This window comes from Ciconia boyciana, chromosome 17 (genome assembly GCF_034638445.1).
Source record: "Ciconia boyciana chromosome 17, ASM3463844v1, whole genome shotgun sequence".
Lineage (NCBI taxonomy): Eukaryota > Metazoa > Chordata > Aves > Ciconiiformes > Ciconiidae > Ciconia > Ciconia boyciana.
The window spans coordinates 11,179,596-11,201,629 of record NC_132950.1 but is presented as its reverse complement, the minus strand read 5'-3'; the positions used below and the strand labels follow the sequence as shown (position 1 = coordinate 11,201,629).

Below are 22,034 nucleotides of genomic sequence, written 5' to 3'. Positions count from 1 at the left end.
GGGCGGGGGAGCGGGGCTGAAGGGCTGCGGCCAGCGGGTGTGTGGGGCGGCAGATGAGGGGCGAGGGGGGCGGAGGTGAGGTGAGGTGAGGTGAGGGCGGGCGTGTGGAGAGGAGGAGGAGAGATGGGGGTGTGTGGGGGCGATGGGGGGCTGAGGGGGACGTGGGGGGGGCAGAGGCGGGGGAGCTGGTGGGCGATGAGGGGACAGAGGTGAGGGTGAGACTCGTGGGGTGGGGGCTCGGGGTGCAGTTGGGATGTGGGGGCAGAGGGGTCAGGGCCTAGGTGGGGTGTGTGTGGGTCCCGGGTGGGGTATGTCGGGTCCTGGATGAGGTGTGTGGGGGTCCCAGGTGGGGTATGTGGGGTCCTGGGTGGGGTGTGGGGGTCCCAGGCATGGTGTGCGGAATGCAACCATGGTGGCTCCGCAGTTTGCTGGGATTTATTTGTGTTTTGGGAGCCCGCCTTATCCCCCCCTCGTCCAGGTTTTGTAGCCTACTTGCCGTCAGGCTCCGCAGCCGCAATCTCAAATATTGGAGGGGAAAGGGATTTCGGGATTTCACCAGCCCTTCTTGGGTGCCGCTGGTGTCGGCAGCGATAAATGTGCTTATCGCCAGCAGGCAGGTTTGTGGCTGCTGCGGGACGGAGCCTCTGCTCGCCTGCCGCTGCTGTGGGGAGTTTTCTTTTCCGCTCCGTCCCACAAAGGGCACTTCAGCGAAGAGGGAGGACTGAGGAATGGTGTCAGGAGAAAGAAACAGTGGTAAAAGAGATGTGCGAACGTGTCGTCGTCTTTTTGGAAATGTTAGGAAGCTGTATTTCGCTACCTTTGAAGACATAGTAATTTTTTCTTAACGTAGGCTCTTACGTGCTATTTGTCTGTTCTAGTTTTAGGGAGACTGGGTAAATTTTGCATTTGACAAATAAGTTCATTGTCTCAGATATCTGAAGCCTACAGTTTTGTCAGTGTTATTGGGAACGTGAGGAGGGGAGGTCTGCACTGGGGCAACCTTCACCTGCAAGGCGTGGGCCCGGGGTGTCCCTGTCAGCTCTCTGAGCCGGGTCGCTGCTCTGCATTGGGGAAGAGGCATCCAAGGGGTCTGGAATACCTGGGAAGAGAAAAGCTGGAGCGTATATGTCTGCCTGTGCATGCTGTGGAAGGGATGGAAGGCTATCTTTGTGTTTCCCCACGTATATAAATCTGAAACGGTTCTTGCGAGGGGCTGGATAAACAGTCTAACCTCTTAGAGCAACTCTGCCTGCTCAGCAATTTAACAGGAAAGTAACAAAAATGTTATCAACAGAGTATAGGTTTTGTAAAATAAAAGAATTTAAAAATCATTGTTTCTCATTGTTAGTATTTTGGTTTCTTTCAGAATGAAGTCTGGAGGAAAAGTTCCTCCAGAGAGGAAGGAAAGAGAGGAAAAGTTCCATTCTCTGTGTGGGTTCTTTGCCTTGTTTCACTTTGATTTTTGTGGATTTCTGCCATTCAAAAATACTATGACAGTCTATTTTGTGTTGATAGAGTTGTACTGATCGGGAATCAAGGGGTTTAAAAATCCACTTGTAGACAGGAAAACGCTATGTGTAGTTTGGAGCTTTTATAGTGAAGTATGAATGCAGAGAAGGAGTTGCTTCTCCCCATGCTCCTGCATTTGACTGAAGCTGTTGGTTGGTCTGTTAGGTTTTTTTTGAAGCTCCATATTTAAAATACTTATCTGATAGGGATTTACAGATTTGTATTACTACTTTAAGAGTTCTGTTGTAGGGTAATTGCTTAATTTTTCCTTTTATTTATTTTATTTTGCACAGTGTATCACATATATTATACTTTCTTACTGTGTCACCCAAAGTATTGTGGCCAGTTGCATGAACCTAGGTGGTAAAGTGCTTCTGCTGTTGAGAACAACAGAAATGTCTGCAGGTGCGTTTAAATCCATTGTGGAAATAAAAAGGAGTAAGAAACTACAGTAAAATAGCATGCTTAATAGTAGTCAGCAAATCTAGATATTTTAAACATCTGGGGTCATAAAGGTTTCCATTGTCTAGAAAGTGCGTTTGGTCATTTTGGAGCATACAATCAGCTAGCTATAAATGTTCTTTTAGCCCCCAAGTAGTATATTGGTCCTTACAGACTGCTTAATTTATCATGCCCCTCTTTTTTTTTTTTTAAAGAGACAGTTCCAATTTTGTCTGTTTATTATTAATTCTCCTGTCAGTGTTGTTATTTTGAGATAACTGGAATGAAAACGTTTTCTTTAAAAGAAAATTACTTCTGATGTTGCTCCTATCACTATATGTGATCAACTTCAATGGTTTTCTGTAGCGCTTCAGTTAATCTCACAAATGACTGTGCCTTAACTTGCTTTCTCAGTGATGAGAATCAGCTGCTTTAACTAGATGTGTGGGCATTTCTTTTGCACCTCTGAAAAGTAGTTTAGAAATAAAGTTCCTGTTACTTGAATAAAGAAGTTGACGGGGTTTATGTACGTGCATGTGTGGCTGACGTTGGCAATTGCACAGCTAAATCTTGGAGCGAGGTCCGTGATGAATCCGAGCCGCACGTACAGAGTGCTCTGCTGCAGGAGCTTGCTTTGCTACTTTTAACTAGCTTTTCTTCCAGTGCTCTCTAATTAGCTGCAGGGTTTTCTGTTGATTGGTTTTTTTTCTTTCTTTTTTTTTTTTTCAACAGAGACTTATAAATAAATCAGGAGCTCTCTAGAAAGGAATAAATATTTAATAGTCTGGCCTTTATTTGCTTCCAACAAGCAGTGGTACCTGGCTATGCTTGTTCAGTTTACATTACGTTTGCTGATTTGGAAGAATTCTTGTTGACCGGATTCCCCAATAAGAAGGGAAAACATGAAGCTACGAACACTTTTCCATGCTTGTGAGCTCTTAAAAAAGAACTTTTAATATTTCATCATTCTGACTAAACTAAGAATGGTGTATTTTTATGATGGCTAAAATTGCTGTGCTTGCAGATCTGGCTTATGACAGAAGCTCTACACAGCTGAACTTGCACAGGTTTTGAGGGGTATATTGCTGTGGAGGCACTCTGTACAGAGAACTATTTCCATAGGTGAAACCAAAGGCAGGCAAAATCCAGTTAATTCACTGGGCTTCAGCCCCTGAGTGGAGAAAACAGCTTTTCTGACCAGCACCCGAGTTCAGTCATGGATATCTCTGTGATTTTCAGTCAGCTGTTTGTCTCCATTATGTTAATATTTGTATGCTAAGAAGTGGATTAAAAATGACTGAATTGAACACCAGTCAGTTGAATGGGCCTTGGCCGCAGTGTGAACTGAACCCAATCCAGAGGAGCCCAGCACTTGTTTTGAGATGAGGTAGCCTGTGTCTGCACAGTGCTTCGAAGAGAGGAACCAAAAATTGTGGTGATTGAGGATGGTAAGACCTGGACCTGTGTGTTAGTTGTGGAAGGAGAAATTAGCACGTAGCGGTCAGGGCAAAAGAAGAAGCTTCAGTGTTAAGAAGATTCTGAGTTAGAGGATGAAATGAAGAGTAATATGGGTTGTCTTGGTGACCGTGTAACCTGCTGTCTCTATAGTGGGTAGGTGCAACTTGCTCCTGGATAAATGCATAATTTAAGTGCCTTATTTTATCTTAGTACTCATATTACACAGCTCTTCTATATTTATAAACCAGGTTGGCTTTCGGAACTTCCTGCAGGTTTTGAAAAACTGTCTGCAGTCATTTGAGACAGCGTTTTCTCCTTTACTCTTAGGCAGTTTCTTTTACATGCACCCTCGTGCTGAGGAATATTGAATATCTATAAGTGTGTTTCTCTTTCATGGTATTTTGATGTAATAGCTGCCTGGGACACTGAGTGAGGTTCTTGTTTGGTAAATTACTGCTGACGTGGGTTTCTGAGAGTTGCTTGCAAATGAGACTTTTAAACTAGGTCCTTTTTTGCTGTTTGGCAGCACAGCACATGCTTCTGTTTGAAAGTGAGGGCTAGCAATTTCCACTATGATTTCAGCTGAAATTTTAACAGCTCTTCCTCCAGGTGCACTTGGCCCTTGATACTTGAATGAATACTTTTTCCAAGGCATTATTTTTCTTGTAATTAGATGTAATTGAGAAGATAGAAACTCCATTATTTTGCGATACTTAATGTTTGAAAGGGGGGGAGAATGCATAAGTGGTGGGGGTTCATGGATAGTTTGTTTTTCTGCAGAAAACTGTTACTAAGCAGCTGAGAACTATTGTCTGGTGCAGTTAATGGTCTTGCTGAATCAGATACTTCCAACAGGAGATGCTTATTCATTCTGCGGTGCTCGAAGGCCTAGCCTACACTAACAAACTGACCTGTTACCAACCTGCGTAGGTGCCGAAACTCTCTTGTGGGTGATGCTGATGAGTCAAAGCCATTTTAGTGCTGCTGTGGAGGATAAGATCTATTTCTTCTTAGCTTTGCATCCTGTGACAGTGCTGACAGTGCTGGTGGGACTCTCCGGTGCTTTGGGGGATCCCTGGGAGGGGCGGCCTTTTCCCTGCAGTGGGGTTGGGTTCTGCGAGACCTGCAGGAGCAGATGAATATGCCAGCCAGAAGGCGGGAGGTTTTGGGTGGTGCTGCTGATGTGCAAGTCAAGGTAGCTTTTTCATTCATTACTATTTGCACTAAAATGATAGACTTTCATGTTCCTTTTTTTTTCCTCCTCCAGCTTTATGTTTCCTGTCGCAGGTGGTTTAGGACCCCCTCAAGGTATGTATGAACTTAACATTTTGAGCACGAAGTTCTTTGCTTTGTTTAGATACATTAAACAGCTTAAAATAATTCTGCACTGATGCTCAGAAGCATGATTGTTAATTGAACTCCATAGCTGTTTTTCCCCTTGAATTCAATACTGGTAAGCTGACTCTTGCAACTCTATTTATAGAACTTTCTATGCAATGTTGAAGAAGCAGTGTTATCAGAATGCGAGGTGAAAGATCTAGGAAAACTATATCTCCATTTTTAACCTGATTTTGCCTTTAAGTTTTTTGTGTTATTTTGAGTGTGGTATTTAACCTCTTTATGCTTCATCTACCAGCTGTGTATACCCATATTGTGTGAGTGTTGCAAGACCTGGTAAATATTTACAAAGCACAGTGCGACCCTGGGACAAGAGTCACAACCTGTGTGGAAAGTATTAATACAATAGGAGAGCCTCAGCCTTAAATTACCTTTGTTCTCATTCCTGTTGCAGTGCTGTTTAATTAATGGAAAATACAGAGAGAACTTGTAGGGAAAGTGGAGAGTTTTCTTATAAAAAGTCTCAGGGATGATTTATGGATTATTCCTGAGTGTGTCATGTCTCTCCTGGAATGCTTTTGTGTGTGATGTTCAGTTATGCACAGTGGTAATTACCTCGCGGTGCGCTGGTAACAAATGTGTGTTAGTGTTTGTCTCCCAAGATAGCAAAATATGACATGTGAAAATACTGAAACATAATCCACTTGGCTTTAATCAGTGAATTAATACATTCCAGCTTGATTTGTCCGATTTTGTTGAAGTTTAGCTTTTACTGACAAATATTGTAACCATTTTAATATATGTAGTGGGCTAATTAACCTACAGACAAGTTATCCAGCCAGATCAGAGTGTGAAGTTGCGTTGTGAAAGGATGAGTTTATTTCCCAAGACTTACCTTCAAAAGCTGCCTGTTTGTAAGTTTTCCCTTTCAAGAGAAACGAGCAATTATCAGCACCAGTCAACTTTGTTAATTAAATCTTGTTAACTGGAAATGACCCTTTCAAAAAATCATACAGGAAGAAACCCACAGAGAATCCTTAGGATGGTGGGAGAATTCATCAGCTTAGTTATTGGGAAAGCCTCATAACATTTCTTCTCTTAGACTGACCAATATCTAAACTAAGAAAATTCTGTGGCTGCCTGCAGTGTAGCATTTTATTTTTTATTTTTAAACAGTCCAGCAAGACTGAGAGTTTTTTCCTTTCCTTTGCTGGTTTAGTTCAAACGAACAAACAAAAAGGGCAATCCCCCCTTAACACTAACTGGGAGCTTACCTTGTTTAATGTTTCATTGCAGGGATGATTCCTATGCAACAGCAAGGATTTCCAATGGTTCCTGTCATGCAGTCCAATATGCCAGGCATGATGGGAATGAATTATGGTTCTCAGATGCCTCCTGGACCCATGACCATGCAGGTGCGTGGCAATGAAATGTGGACTGAAATGAGATACTGTGGTGCTTGTCTGAAAGGTGACAGCTGATGCCATAGTCCTCTCACAACCGTAGTGGAACTTGGCTAGAAACTGAAGTGTGGGTATTAGTCTGTAGTGGGACATCATGTTTGGTAGTATTCTCTTTGAAGATGTTTCTGATAATTTAAAGAATTCTCCCAGTTTCGTTGGGATCTGGATAGAGAGCGTGGGGGAGTTTGGCATACATTACTCACTGTTGTAGAGTGGAGAGAAATGAGGGTGTAGTGCAAGGACAGCATCAGTAATATTTAAAGTAACTTGGACGTTATAGCCCACTCAAAGATGTCAGAATCTGAACTTTCATTTCATTATACATGTTATGACACCAGAGTGTGGTAAGAGAAGCATGGTCTCTGAACAGGAAAGGAAAGCTTGAAAGTTGAAAAGCTACCAGATGCCACCTACTCCAAAGTGTGGTTAGTAATAGTATTGAATTGTTAAGTAACTAAAATTGAAAACTCCCACAACTTACCTCTTTTTAATTTTGCTTCGTGCTTTTTATTCTTTTGCTTTGGTTTTATGTACTTACCATTAAGGTGGTGTATTGTGTAGTATTTTAAATAAGACTTTTATAAGCTGATAAGAAGTGACTATGTACACAATCTGATCATGACCAATTCACTCAATTGTTTTATCCCTTTGTAACTCAAATGCTGCAGTTGATAGAATTAAGTTTCCTGAGTGTAGGTGGCAATTCATAAACTTTCTTTTAAAATACCTTGCTCTAGGGAGCAAGGAATCTCTTAAATGTGCTGTATTTTCTCATGTGACAGGTTTTCCCATTTGTCCTACTTCCTATGTTTCATTCTCATGCTTTTTCTTGCTTAAAGTAACTTTGTCTTTAACTCTGCTGTTGCTAATTGAGGAATAAGAATTAAATATGAGTAGCTGATATTACGTTTTCTCTCTTTTAATCTTTTGTTTTCTATTTAGCACCATATGTGCTTATGTACAAATTTGCACTTTGCTGAAATGTAATGTTTTGGCACAGCTTTGTAGCCAAATTGCTGTGTGACAAACTGAATTTATTGTATCTTGCCATCTCCTTACACTCTCTTCCCTTCCCACCCCCACCTGGAATTTATTAGATTCATTTTGTAAAATTTATAGTAGGAAGATATTTTTATGAGAGCTGGTCTAAAAATAACAAACAACTTTTGTTCTCTTCCTACGTGTTCTGATACCAAATACAAAATGAATGGTAAGAAAAGTAAATTATTTTCTGGCCCCTTCTACATTAGGCAAGCTTTGCTGCTATAACTGTGTCCGAATATATTTCTCAGCAAATGTTTCTGATACAGATGCAATTTATTCAGGCGAGTCTCCTCTTGGCTGTTGTCTTACACCGTCTCCCTCCCTTGGACCCCTGGATAAGCTATGTTTGCAAAATGTCTAGGCCATGTTTTGCCAACATCCATCGTTTGTTAGGAGTGTGCACCTCCAGCTTGGGATTTAAAAGTATTATGCAATCACTTAGAATAGGAAACAAAAAAAAACTAGGAAAACCTGAAAGCATGGTACTGAACCATGTGGGGCACTGTAGGATGCCTGTAACGTTCCTGCTCTTGAGGTAGGTTGTATGGATTTGAAGTCTTGATTTTTGCATTTGACCAGAAGACCATCCTGCCTTCTAAAATCCTTTAAGAATTCTAACTCATTATTGAGAGGGAAGAGTGCCATCTGCTGAATGACCAGTGCTTTGTTCTGCAGCAGCGAGTCTGTGCTAGAGACTGCTCATCCAGCTATACTTAACACTCTTAATTTTATGAGATCTATCTGGTTCACAATTTGGCAGGGTGTAATTGCCAGTGGTTTGGCTTTTTCTGTGGGGGGAAAAAAAATCTTGGAGTTATATTATTTATTTTGTTCTAGGGTGGCATGCCCTTAGGGCCGATGCCAGCAACTGGAATGCCTTACATGGGACAGGCTTCTTTCTTGGGAATGCGTCCAGCAGCCCCGCAGTACACCCCTGACATGCAGAAGCAGTTTGCAGAGGAACAACAGTAAGTGACGCTTTACTGGCTCTTGGGAAATTCTTCTCTTTTAAGGGCAAGAGGTAGTCTGGAGGAGTAGTCCACACAGTAAAAATATTGATAGTTTCTCTAGAAAAGTAGTCCATTTGGGGCTGTAGAATTTTATTGAGATCATTCCGTTGCATTTGAAGGGTATCTGTGAAGTTAGTAGTGGCTGTCATACAGCTCTGAGGAAAAGTGGAAATGTGTGCACCAAGCCATCTGAATTTGAGACAGAAGAAATGGAAAAATCAAGCAGAAGCTTGACATGAACATTACTCGATTATCTTAAAAGTCTTTTCCAACCTAAATGATACTATGATTCTATTGTAATTAAAAATTATTTTTAGATTTTATTATTATTATTATTTTGCTTCAGGAAGAGGTTTGAGCACCAGCAGAAATTCTTAGAAGAAGAAAGAAAACGGCGCCAGTTTGAAGAGCAGAAACAAAAGCTGAGACTCCTAAGCAGTGTGAAACCTAAGGTATGTCCTAAATAATAAGTGAGGTGTTTCTTTCTTCAGGTTTTTTTAATGGCTTTTAATGGGATGGTCTCTTTCAACAAACAAATAAGTGGGGAATTTATATGAGACATCAGATTACATCTTGAAAAGCATCTGGAATAGTCAGTCCTGTACACACTGGTGGTGTAATGTAAACAAAGTCTGCTGTTGAAAATGAAATCAGCTTTTGAAAAATAAACCAACCTGGTATGTAACATTTGGGAACAGATTGAGTTTCTAGAATACAGAGTGTTTGGTTCCTTGTTTGTTAACTTTGTCCAAAATTTTGGACACTTGCAATGAGCTCAAAGGCTCTTATCTGCAAGAACAGGAATAGCTGAGTAAGGCCTGTATATTGTTCCTGTGCATAAAGCTGTGTCTGAAGACTGAGAAACACCATTATGGTGTAGTCTGCAAAATAAATGCTTTCTAAATATGGGAGTTATTGTTGATATGCTTCAGGAAGGTACTGCTGGAGAAAGAAGGGTTTAATCTAACAGCAGGCATTGCTAATTTTTGTACTGAAGAAGTGTGGATATTGAAAGAAAACTGAGCCGTTCTGTGAATTTTTCAAAATGTGTTCTGTGGTGTTTCAGACAGGTGAAAAAAGCAGGGATGATGCTTTGGAAGCCATTAAAGGAAATTTAGATGGTTTTTCTAGAGATGCTAAAATGCACCCAACACCAGCATCACATCCAAAAAAGCCAGGTTTGTCATTTTTCTCATCTTCCAACTGAAAATAAAACTCTAATGTTTGAAATCCTCAGCAGGGGGAATTAATTCCAAGTAGTACTTTTATTTGGTGGTACATAGTGAGTGGATTAACTATTTTGTAAAATAAAGTGTCATTCTAGCAACTGTTTGCTTGGTCAGGTTGTAAGGGTGAAGTATTAGATATCAGCTTTTATTAGAAGACTTGAAATCTTTAAAAGAAAGCTTAATGTGCTGTGCTTAATGTGAAATATCATGGAAATTGATAATGCATTTGTTCTTTCCTAGTCAAAGCATTAATTAATGTTTTGCAGAGTGCTTTTGAAGCTGAGAAGTGCTATACAAGTGGTATGAATGTTTTGAATGATCAAAACATTGTGTAATGACTTCAGTGTACTGTAACACCTTACTTGTGTACCAAACCAAAGCCTTTTGTATTCTCTTCTCAGTAATTACTACATTTGTAACAATTACTACTAAAGATTTCCTGTGGGTTGTAGTATAGTTTGTTCTGTGTCTAGCCTGAAACAAAGCCTATCTAGATAAACCTTTTCTTATATAAAATCTTTATCTCTACTGTGGATTTTCTCTTTGATAATTTTGAAGTTACAGGTGGTTTCTGACACTTTTCCATTGTCTGTTGATTTGCCCATCCTATGTCAGTTTTGGTAAAATGCGTAACTATGGAAGAAATCAAGCGGAAAATTGTCTAAATGAGTATACATTTCTTTTGTATCTTATGATATATCATTTGAGTTTCTGAGGATAAAACATTCCTTTGAGGGAGAATGTCCCCCCATGCACCACCCCCATTATGTCCAGTTTGAAATATTACTTCTTGATTTGTTTTGACCCAGTCTGTTTAAAACAAATAGAATACTTTCATAGCCAGTGTTAAGAACCAAGTTTTAATCGAAGTGTTTACATCCTAAAAATCTGGGAGAGAAGATGCATGGTTGGAAGCGGCTGCTCAGTTTTACCTTATGTGTTTGTTATGCTGACAATAACAACTCTTCACATCTCTCAAATAATGCATTCACTGCTGTTTCCCCTCACCCATTTTCTGTGTATATTAGTATTTGCCACTTTTCCTACCTTTCCACTCATGAACCTTTTTCCTCATCACTTTGCACTCTGTGTTCATTCCATTTTACAGATCATCCCACATCATCCCATTCTGCTGTATCTGTTTCCCACTCTGCTTTTCTCGATGATGAAGAATTTAGTGACTTTATACAAGGGCCTGTTGAAATCCCCAAACTGGTGCCTCAACCCACCTCTCAGCCTTTTCAGCCTTTCCATTCTGCTACTGAGGCTGGGCAACTGCTTTCAGAAAAGGCTGTGGTCCAACCTCTCCCTCCAGCCCAGACTCCAGTGTTATCCGTCCTGCATGGTACAACTGGGCAGGTTCCTTGTTTTCCTACCTCTGCATCTTCACCCAATATCCATAAAACAGGTAACTTTCAAGTATCTTTTTTTACATGTCACCTTCTATCATAGAGCTACACAGAGTCTTTACCTATTTTGTTGGGGTTTTTTCAGTCTGGCGAAAGAAGTAATATATAGGCAATTAAGTAGTAACCTGCTGATCCATGGGAAAAGATGATTTAAGTCCCCTTCTTCCTTCCCTTAGAACTGCACTGTAAAAGCAAGTCACGTGTGGATCCAAAGATTGCTAAAGATGCATGTGGCTGGTCTTAAGTGAATTAAGTCTTGTGTGCTAGCATCTTTGTAAGTCTGTGTAGTAGAAAAAGATACAGTTGAGATGGTGGTATAAAAAATAACTATTATGCTAATGTGGAGCACTTGTATGCTTCCTCTCTTGGAGGCTAAATGGATGTTGGTGAGATTAACGCAAAGAATTTTGCAGATGTAAGTAGATATTGGACACTTCTGCTACTGATGCCTAGGTGATCATGCAACAGTAATCGTAATACAGAAAATAGTTTCATGTATTCCTTCTACTTGTTGCTTTTTTGTTGAATTTGTTGTGTATGCATGGTAAGTAAAGGGCAGAATCAGGCTATAAAAGTGTTTGAACAGGGTGGTGCTACTGGTCTGAGCTGGGACGGATTCTCATCTTGATAACTCATCAGTGGTACCAAAATTCCTTTGAAAGTGTGGAATTGCAATCTGGGTCGTTAATAACAAAATACAAATAATTCCTCCTGCTGTTTATTCAGGCTATTCCTTGGAGGAGAATGTCTTACATAATGGCTCAAATGAATCTGAACAAGAGCAAACCAAACTTAAAACATCCGAAGTTGGGCACAAAGCCTCGGCTGCAAGCCAAGTTCATCCCAGTCTAACAATCAATGACTGGGTGGTTGTAGGTGGACATGAAAGTGGTACCACTGCTGCAGAGGTGCACAGGGCTTCAGAACAAAACATAGCAGTTGAAGAGTGTGGTGAGCAAATGAAACATTTGACAAAATTTAAATCTAATAAGATGCTGCTTGAATGCTAACACTCTGTACACTAATTCTAAGGCCAACCCTGCATAATTTTGCTCTGAACGCCTGCTTGAATAATATGTCAGTGCCTCCTGCTCCTTGCTAAAAGTATAATAACTATGATTTTACTCTGAACTTTTTCCATGTGAATTTACTGCTGTAATCACTTTTAACATGTTTGTTTAATCACGTCTACTGTTTTAAAATATTCTGTCCTCTTTCTTGAGGGGGGAAAAAAAGATGTGCTCTCTCAAGATTTTTTTTTTTTTTTTTTTAAGGAAACTTATTACTAAAGATGATCAATGTCATGGTGGGTTTTCATCTTTTAACTTTGAGGGGATAAAATCTTGTTAGGTTAAAACTCTTAGCTAGTTAATACTTGTTTTCCAGACAATTTGCCATTCATATGTGTTACGTCTAAAACTATCTGTGCTTTAGGGATCAAAATTTTAGAAGCTGGACTAGATGAAAACTTTAAGCAAGCTTTAGTTCCAATTTGGATTTTATTAAGGCTAACTGTTGACTGTTTGGTTTTGGTTTATTCCAGTCAAAACAGATGCAAGGTCTCTGGTGCACCTTGATAGGATGGGAGGAAATGGCCTCAAGTTGCTTCAGGGGAGGTTTAGACTGGATATTAGAAAATTTTACTTCACTGAAAGGGTTATCAAGCATTGGAACAGGCTGCCCAGTGAAGTGATTGAGTCCCCATCCCTGGAAGTATTTAAAAGATGTTTGGATGAGGTGCTTAGGGACATGGTGTAGTGGTGGGCTTGGTAGTGTTAGGTTTACGGTTGGACTCGATGATCTTAAAGGTCTTTCCAACCTATACGATTCTGTGATTAGTGCTCTGATGTTGTACTCAAGGGTTACATGAAATGTGGGCTCCACTGTAGTCAAGTATGATAAAAATGCATGTAGTCCTTTGTGTAATCTCACTCTACTGGGGGTGAGAGGAGACAGAGAAGGGGGAGAAAGCTCCTGGGCTGTAGATAATTGAATTGGGCACTTTCTCAAGCAGTTATTTCTTTCCTAGAAGTACCATAACTTTTTATTAATAACTTACGTGTTCCTCTCCTCAGTCATTGGATATGTTGCTATCAAGTGTTTTCTTATCCAATATATTTAGAAAACATTATTGGATCAAATTAAATGATCTGAATGGACATTTTTAGTAAGTGGAGGGGCTTTGTAGTACACAGTAAATTGCTAAAAGTGACTTAACTTTAAGGAATATACAGCATGAAATAGGAGCTGTTCATTTATTCATAGTTCAGTCAATTGCACTGTTCATTTTGTACAAATCAACACAATCCAATGCCCGATTTAAAAAAAAAAAAAAAGGGGTGGGGGTGCAGAGGGAGGCAGGAAACTATCCTCGTTTAAGAGTGTAAGACAGAGCAAGTTTAAATACAGCCTGCAGATGAAGGTGGTGTTGGAAGTGATTATGTAGAGCAACAATAGTTAAGAATAGTTCCAAATATTGTTAAGGGTGCTTTGAAGGATGAGCTGAAATACTTTGTGAGGAACAGAAGTTTAGTAGTTAAGTGATAATGCTGAAAAATGGCAGACCCTTAGTCACCTGGATACTATCAAAGTTTTGAGTGAGACTCTCCTATCTATCAACTAAATATGGCTGAGAATTCCTTTTCACTTCTTGTATTGTTTGATTTTTAAGGGGCTGAATTTTATCAGAGAGATTCAAGGGTGAGAAGCAAGAATTGGTAGGATGCAGAAGTGTATGGAAGGGTGGTTAAAGCTGAAGAATAATTAGATTGGAGGAAGCAGCAAATTTATTTTACTTGGATGGTGAAATGGAAGGAATTGCTTACCTTAAAATGTGCTTGGAGTTGTAGGATGATTAGAAATTAGATTGCAGTCAGGAGAGAATCCATGTGGAAGATGAGGAGATGCAAGGGCACTGGGAAAGACAAAGAAATCTGAAATGATTCTGATTTTTGTCAGAGCTCCATCCAAGATGAGCATAAAATCTGCTTAGAGGGAGCTAGATAGGAAGTAAAACCATGAGACTGAGGGGAAGAGTCCACACAGTGGAGAAGGAAATAACCAATTCACAGGGAGTAAATTGTGGCAGATCATGTTATGAAAGCCTGTAGTAGTGAAGGCGGCTATGATGCCTCCTGGATCTGAAGACTAGAAGCAATGGGGCAATGGATACATTTTTGTGAACATGGGATAAGATCTTGCTGAGATTCAGTCTAATAGGCTGTTTATGGTTTTCCCCGATAAGGAAGTTTTGGTGGAACGTTGTGGTTCTTATGGTAGGTATGAATTTATTTATTCCACAAGTAGCCCTAATAGCATATACTTGATGGGAAGACTAAATGTGATATGGCACACAACTGCTGCTATGAAATTTGGAGAGAATTAGACTTGAGCTTCTGTACAACTAGAAATTAAGAGGGAGGAGAATGAGGAGCTCCTTATTTCATTATGTATATAACTATATTCTTGCTGTTACTGCCAAATCTTTCCAGTTATGTTGAAATACATATTCCTGCAGTAGCTTTTTTCCTCTGAGCACAGTGATTCCTATCTGAAATCTTTGCCTGAAATGCTAAATGATACTGACCAACTATGATCTAGTCTCTAAGATCTTTATAGTCTGAATCTGTATATCCTAATACAACTGTCTGTCTTTTTCTTACTGAATGGAATATGTTTAGGAGTTGGAGTATTCCCTTCACAGGACCCAATTCAGCAAATGATGCCTCCTTGGATTTACAATGATAGCTTGGTCCCAGGTAAACAAGAAAGTGGGCAATGAAAAGTGTGAATGTACGTGTGCTTACGTTGCCATTTATTGATCAAATCATTATTTTTCTGTCATCAAATGAATCCTATATCTTTGATATGTTATATATTTAGGGTGACGTAATCTGCATTTGAAGAAGTATGGGTTTAATTCAACCACGTTAAACGTTTAATCTAGAATTTGTTATGACAGAAGATTATGCTAGTAGAGGTTGCATTGCTGATAATACTACTTTCACTGGTTTTTGGCCTGTCTTGTAATTAAGCAGGCTCACTTCTTAAGGCTATTTATCTTATATATGCAAATAACACAGTAAATAGAAAATGAAATGCTGTCGTAAATATTGATTACACTGAGGTTTAAATACATAAAGCTGTTATAACTATCTTTTTATATGGATTCTCCTGCAATTTCATTTAAAAAACATGTTTTGAAATGGAGCACCAACTGTATTTTATAAAAAATATTTATTTGCTTGTGTTAAACTTGTCTGTAAAGACCATCCAATAATGCATTTAGATGAAACATGATGGTACAATACAGTGCCAGAATGCTGTTTCCTTACCTTACACTTTGAGTGTTACTAATTTGGTATAACGTTGAGTTTGAGACAAAATAGAAAAGCAATCTTAAATTCACTTGAAAACAGCAGTTGTCACTGTCTAATACTGACTCCCTCTTAACAGAGTTGTATAAGAAAATTTTAGAAACCACTTTGACTCCTACTGGAATAGATACAGCTAAACTCTATCCCATACTGATGTCGTCTGGATTGCCCAGAGAGACTCTGGGACAAATATGGGCTTTAGCCAACCGTACTACCCCTGGGAAGCTCACAAAAGAAGAGCTCTACGCTGTCCTGGCCATGATAGCAGTAACTCAGGTATGACTAACACTTTGGAGATAAGTGCAAAAAGGCAGTTCACTTAACTAATCTGCCAGAGATGGCGTGTTGGCACAAGTGGCTGGCATATACCGCACCTGTAGTAAAATACTACTTCTGTTGAAGTCCAGAGGAGAAGCTCCCCTTGTAACTTCAGTGGGATTATAATTTCATCCCCTGCACTTACATTTCAGTTACTTCTTTCTTTAGTGTCAGTTGAAGATAGTTCTTAGATATACCTACTGAACACATGTACGTGTATTTCTGGTAGAAAATACTGGCTGATTTTCTTCTGTTGTATACATGTCTGTTTTCCTCAGACTATATGGTTCCTGTATCCCTTAGTCTGCGAATAGCTAGTCTCACTACCTCTCTCCTGAACCAGTGTTAATTTTAGGCCTCCATTCTTTGTCAGCACAGTGTCATCTCTTAGCAGTTTATTTCCAAATACCAGCCCTGTATGAAAACTGAGGCAAGAGTATCTTGAGCAGTGAAGACTGAAGCTGAGGTACCTTGTTGGAGTGGTGTGTAGGAAAGGCGATAACAGCACGCCAGGTTCAGCATAGCTTTGCTTGCCAGCGCTTACTAGATTGGTTTACTAAAAGCCAAACAAGAATGCTGTCAAATGCCTCTGCCTGCCCAGACGGGTATCATTACCCTCTGTGTAACTCCAGCAGTAAGGGTGTTGAATAAGATTCACTTACACGGGCTCTTGATAGCATGTTTTGCTTTGGGAGGTTTACTTGAAGCTTGACCAGTCCCCTGCTCTTTCATGATTTCAATAATACAAGCTAGAAACTGGAGTGAGAACGCAGTATGCCTTTTCGTTGATGTGCACGTGTGTATGGCTGTCTTTGCTTTTCTGCCTTTGCAGAGAGGAATACCTGCAGTGAGCCCAGACGTGTTAAACCAGTTTCCAGCTGCCCCCGTTCCTACTTTAACTGGATTTCCAATGCCGCTGCCTGCCACAGTGAGCCAGCAGCCTCTGATGCCCTCCGCACCGCCGGTCTCCATGCCTCTCAGCATCGGGCCGGCCGTGATGGGAATGAACATCACGGCACCAGCGGGCGGAGCTGCAGCACAGCCTTCGGCAGGATTCGTGCCGTCCTACCCGCCCAGCCAGGTTAGCTCGCTCCTGTTGCGTGGCAAATCTCCCTTGTCCTGAGAAGAGACTTAGCCTGACTCTTTCAAAGCTATGTAGTGACAACAGACTTTAAGTAAACAGCAAAAAACGGAGCTGAAATCTAGCACGTGACATCTGAAAACATGAAGTCACGCTGCTGAGGATGTTCTTTTATTTTTTCTGTTTCTTTCTGGTGGCGTTAGAAGAGGTACAAAAGCGTTCTCCATTACAAACTAGTTGCATTGAAAGAGGATTTTGGTTGTAGTTAGGATTTTGTAATGCACATAAAATGGAATTTTAGGTTAAACTATACAGCAGGCCCTATTAGCTGGGAAAATAAGTCAGAGTTTTTGGGAGAAGCTGAGAACTATGAAAACCTTTGGTTTACAACACTGTAAATCATGTGGGGGATAAATTTTGCTGTTTGCAAATATGGTTTATCCTTCTTCGGAAAATATTTCTTTGGATGCTTTTGCTGTGTGTATTGCTTTTAAATTATCAAGTGATTTAAATTATCAATATTTGTCCTGTATTAAAAGATTATATGGCTATGATCAATAATACATTTAAGGTGAAAGAAGTAGAGTTCCTTATTCACCTGTTCTTCATGCATACTACTTGTAATCCTGTACACCTTGTGTGTGTTTTGAGTTGGGTGAGGCGCAAAGTGGAAACACTGACAATGCTAATTTTGCATGCTGATGTGGAAAGTTTTTTTCCATCTTTTGCCTTCTTTTTTTTTCTCTTAGTTCGATCACGCTACTGTGAACTGCTTTCATGCTCTATGACAGTTTAAAAAGACGACAGTATAGCAATTTACATGTTGTTTGCAATTCAGGTAGTAAAACCAGAAGATGATGACTTCCAGGAGTTTCAAGATGCTTCAAAGTCTGGCTCACTAGATGACTCTTTCACTGATTTCCAAGGGGATGTAGCTGGCTCTTCCAAAGCAGCCAGTTCACAGCACCGGAGCAGGTAGTAGATCTTTGATTTCCACCCCTTTTGGTATTTTAGAACTCTTAAGAAATGAAACATTTTCCTCTTTTGTGGGTAGCTGTCTAGCCTGTAATTTTCTTCTGTCACCTGACTTCTACTCTGACAGTTTCTTTTGAAGGTTGTTACAACTGCAATTAGGCTTTCTGAATAAAAAATGGTATTCGATGTGCTATAGGTGGTTGGCCGTTCTTTAGCATTCTAGTCATCATGCTGAGGGAAATTGCATTTACAAGGTATGAGGATAGGTTTTTCAAGTGTTTATACTACTGCACAGGCAGTTGAAAGTTATTTCATACTGTGCATTCAGGTGAAAGTCTTACATAAGGCTATTCAGAAAAAATACACTGGGACAGGGGAGTTCTGCATTTAGTGCTGTGTGCTTCCATTAAAAATATGACCCAATGTTTGTTGGAGTTGATAGAAACCGTTTGCTGACATCAAGGTCTTTCTTCAGGCCCTGCATGTGGACCCCAAAATTCATGCAAAGAGCACAACATTGTACTCTTAAATGACTGAGAACCCCAGTGGACAGGGTTTTTATTTCTATCGTTTCTCTGGCCAGTGCTTAAACTTTCGATAACTGACTATAAATCTCAACTGAAATCTCATTCAGAATTCAGCAGTCTTGGCTTTTCATTTGGGAGACTGCCAAAATGTAATTCTGCATCAGGCAAATTTTGTATAACAAAATAAGTAAGCATGCTTACTTCCTTTGAGAGTTTACAATTAATCTTTCAAAGTCCTGTGATTACAAAATTTCAGTGTTGTTTCCTTTTACTGCACATGGCAAACTTTTATGTACCTCCCAGGTGTCTAATTGTAGACATACAAATTTTCTGCGTGTTGAACTGACTGTTCTTAGTTGCAAATAGAACTAGTGCTTTCCAGGTAAGCAGTGATTACCAGTTGCTTCCTCAACAGTGACGTCAACTGGGGATACTAAAACAAATTGTTCTGTTACACCATGCCTAATGGCATTCTATGTAAGAAATTAAATTTTGCTGATGTCAGACAACGCCACATGCATCCAAAGATGCTCTGTTTTAAGTATATCTTAATTTGTGCTAGACATCATTTTGCAGTTAAAGCTATTCTGTGACTGAAAGTTTTAACAGAAATGTTGTAAATTTCACAATGGGAAGTAGGGGATCATTAAAAAAAATATTAAAAGATGGTGTTTCTTTTTCACTGCAGCAGTTCTCTTTATTCAGTTGTAAGAGTGTTCAGTTTTGAACAGAATGTTACAATGAGCTATAATCTAATTGCTTATGGAGCTTTATTTAAAAAAAAGCCATCTGTAGAGTACAGATGATTAACCATTACATTTGCCAAGATTGCATATCTAATAGCCTGTTTTGCAGTGATGTGAAATTTAATTATATTACCATAAGCTATACTTTTTTGACATTGCACTGTCTGTCTGCAAGCATCACAGACCATCATTAGCACATGTGTGCAAGTGCTAGGTTTGTATGTTGCTTGTAGGCTGCTGATAAGGAGATTTAAATGGCTCTGGAAAGATTCTTGCTTCAGGCCAAAGAATGCCATAGAAATTCATTCACATTTTCAGTGTGCATAGTATTGAATGACATAAACTAGAGGTAAAATGCATCATTCATATGTAAAGGATGTTGTTCTGTAGAGCTGCCAAAGTCTGATAAGGGGGCTTGTGTGGAGGGCAAGCAAAGCTCTCGCAGAACGTCTTCTAAATCTTACAGCAGTTGCTAACATGGTGTTAGGTTATTATGGCGGTTTTTCTATATAGAGTGTGTTTACGTGCAAAAAGATTTGCTTGTGTAACTGTGGACTAATCCTTATTTCGCTGATTAGGTAGCTACCTAAACTTGCCGTTTTGCACTGACAGAAATTCAAAGTTATCTTTTCCTTCTTTTTGAACAGTGGTTCCACTTTACTCTCTTAATTTTGCAATACGTAATGAAATATAATCAAAAGTAGATAAGCTGAAAGTATGGAGCTGGCAAAATCTCATGCAGTTTTAACTCTGTACTACATCTAGTTCTATAAGGGAGAATTGTCCTTATGCTGCCTTGGGCAAAGTGATTCCTGGGGTATGTCTGTGTGCTTATTGTCTCTTGGGCTAAGAATTCCTGTGGTGTAAAGTTCTGGAGTGTTTTGTTCATGATTTGATACAAATTAAAATCAAGAAGGGTGAAAATTGACTTCTGGCCTAAAGAAATACGATTAGGTGAGATAAAGTGCGAATTCACCCATCAGTTACCCAGCTGCCCATTTACGTGCTCTTGTTCTTAATAGATACTGAGGTAGTTTACATCAAGTTCTTGATTAAGAACTCTTTAGGGTACAAGCTTAGGTGTAGTGATCCAAATTGTGTAGTCATAATAAGAGTCTCCTTTAAATAAAACCTGGAAATGTAGATTTCTTACAGATAAATTAAGGAACTTTGCTTTTATCTCTCTTGTTTTCAGTGTTCCTTCTTTACTAATGCCACTCCCAGGTAATAAGACACTCTCATCAACTGATAAGTATGCTGTGTTTAAAGGAATTGCAGCTGAGAAGCCTTCTGACAGTTCAGCTACTTTTGGAGGTAAAAGGAAAAATATACAACCACTATGAGCAATGTATTGCAATATTTCATATATCTTGGTTTTGGCATTGATAAAATATTAATGTTTTAAAAATCAGAACAATTATGTCAATATAAAATTTATGATATGAATTCCTAATATCTTTATGTAAAAGTATTCCTTTTCTCATATTCACTAGATTGTGGAGACAAGTATAGTGCTTTCCGTGAATTAGAACAACCATCGGAGAGCAAATACTTAGGTAAGCGGTATATTTTTTGGAGCTGTTTTAACATGTTTTCATGATTATTTTTACGAGCTGCAGAATTTCCATTGCTAGAATTCTAGAATAATGGTGCTTCTGCTCCTCTAAACAACTTAGCAGGAAGTATCCTGAAAAAATAGTGTAATATACTATTGGAACAATCTACAAATTGTATTTCTAGACGATTGGCATCTCTTTTGGGTGCTTCTGAGTCATATTTTAAAATAACAATATGGCTGGAATTTTTTTATTTTAACTAAGGAATCATGTATTCTTAGAAGACAGAATAAGATGCTTCTGTACAAAATTGCAACTTTTTTCCTATTGTTAGGGCAGAATTTAAACTTCTTGTGGTCTCTGGTGCTCTAAGAATAAATCTGATCACTTATTTTGAAATTTGTGTTTAATTGGTTTTGATTGGCATCTAAAACCTAGATGGCATCTGAGGTGCAATGTCTGTGTAATTACAAAAGCAGAGTCTCCCTAAGCCTTTTCCAGAACCACCTATGTCTAACTCATTTATGCAGTAAAAGTAGTAATCTCATCTCTTTAATCAGATGGGGAAAAACTTTTGTATATTATCAGTAGACAGATCAGAAGATAAACGGATTACTAACATAACCTGACTTCCACAGAGTTCTGTTATACCCAGCATTTTGCTTCATTATTAGAAGATTCTAGGAAAGAAGATTCGAGAACTTAAGATTCTAGGATAAAACTGCTTACCTGAGTTTACTCCTACTCCTTATTTTTGAAAGACAGAATTCTTTTTTCCAGACTCTGAGTTTCTGAAACTCCTGTAACGTTTTGTGAGGTTCTCATGCTCAGTACCTCTTCAGGGTTCAATGCATGCAATGAAATGAAATAACATTTAATCTCTTTTCATACATGTTCTAAAATATAGACAATTACTATACTTGCCTGCTATCCAGGTCTGACCACTCTTAACCCTTTCACCAGCTTACATTTCTAATGGAAAAGTTTGCAATTCATCAGTAAGTTTAGTTTGCTGTGATGTTTTAGTTTTGATCAATGAATAGCAATTTCAGGAATATTTGTATTGTTGCTGGGCCAAGTGAATTGATTTGGAGGGGAGGGAGAATGGAAGAATGTCGGGTATAGTCATGGTCCTTTACTACCATTATAAAGAGTATTCTTTTAAATCTTGGTTAAACTAATTTAACCAAGATTTAATACCACACAGTATGACACTGTGTGGTAGCTTAAGAATCAAATGTTAATGATGTACTTCTAAAATAGAACAAAATCTGTTTATTGGACACTTGTCTTTATGCATCAATACTTTACAATTAGAAGTAGGCTAAGTACGTACGTGCTGGTGAATGGGTTAAAAAACTTTTTTCATGTTCAAAAGAAATTGCTGTATAAAAAAAATAATTGCATATGAACAGGAAGAAACTTATAAAACAAGTACACCAAAATATTTAATGTAAATTCAATGAAAAAATTGTTACCTAATGTTCAATCAGGTTTAAATTATAGTCCTTACATAGTGCTATCTTAACATTCAGTATGTAGTTGAACTAGAGA

The 22,034-nt window shown here is 39.1% G+C and overlaps 1 protein-coding gene across 4 annotated transcripts in view; it reads left to right on the top strand.

The window, feature by feature from the left end:
- The window catches only part of SYNRG (synergin gamma), a 44,475-nt gene that overhangs the window by 157 nt on the left and 22,284 nt on the right, over window positions 1–22,034 (top strand). For 3 of the 4 annotated variants that reach the window (XM_072881763.1, XM_072881762.1, XM_072881764.1), the window contains exons 2-14: window positions 4,676–4,716; window positions 6,043–6,161; window positions 8,091–8,221; window positions 8,610–8,715; window positions 9,330–9,441; window positions 10,601–10,900; window positions 11,628–11,852; window positions 14,582–14,659; window positions 15,357–15,553; window positions 16,428–16,676; window positions 17,515–17,651; window positions 20,120–20,238; window positions 20,418–20,480. In XM_072881763.1, the coding sequence (XP_072737864.1) occupies window positions 4,676–4,716; window positions 6,043–6,161; window positions 8,091–8,221; window positions 8,610–8,715; window positions 9,330–9,441; window positions 10,601–10,900; window positions 11,628–11,852; window positions 14,582–14,659; window positions 15,357–15,553; window positions 16,428–16,676; window positions 17,515–17,651; window positions 20,120–20,238; window positions 20,418–20,480 (1,877 nt within the window). The remainder of the gene's footprint in view (window positions 1–4,675; window positions 4,717–6,042; window positions 6,162–8,090; window positions 8,222–8,609; window positions 8,716–9,329; window positions 9,442–10,600; window positions 10,901–11,627; window positions 11,853–14,581; window positions 14,660–15,356; window positions 15,554–16,427; window positions 16,677–17,514; window positions 17,652–20,119; window positions 20,239–20,417; window positions 20,481–22,034) is intronic. The other variant, XM_072881765.1, reaches the window with a different exon arrangement.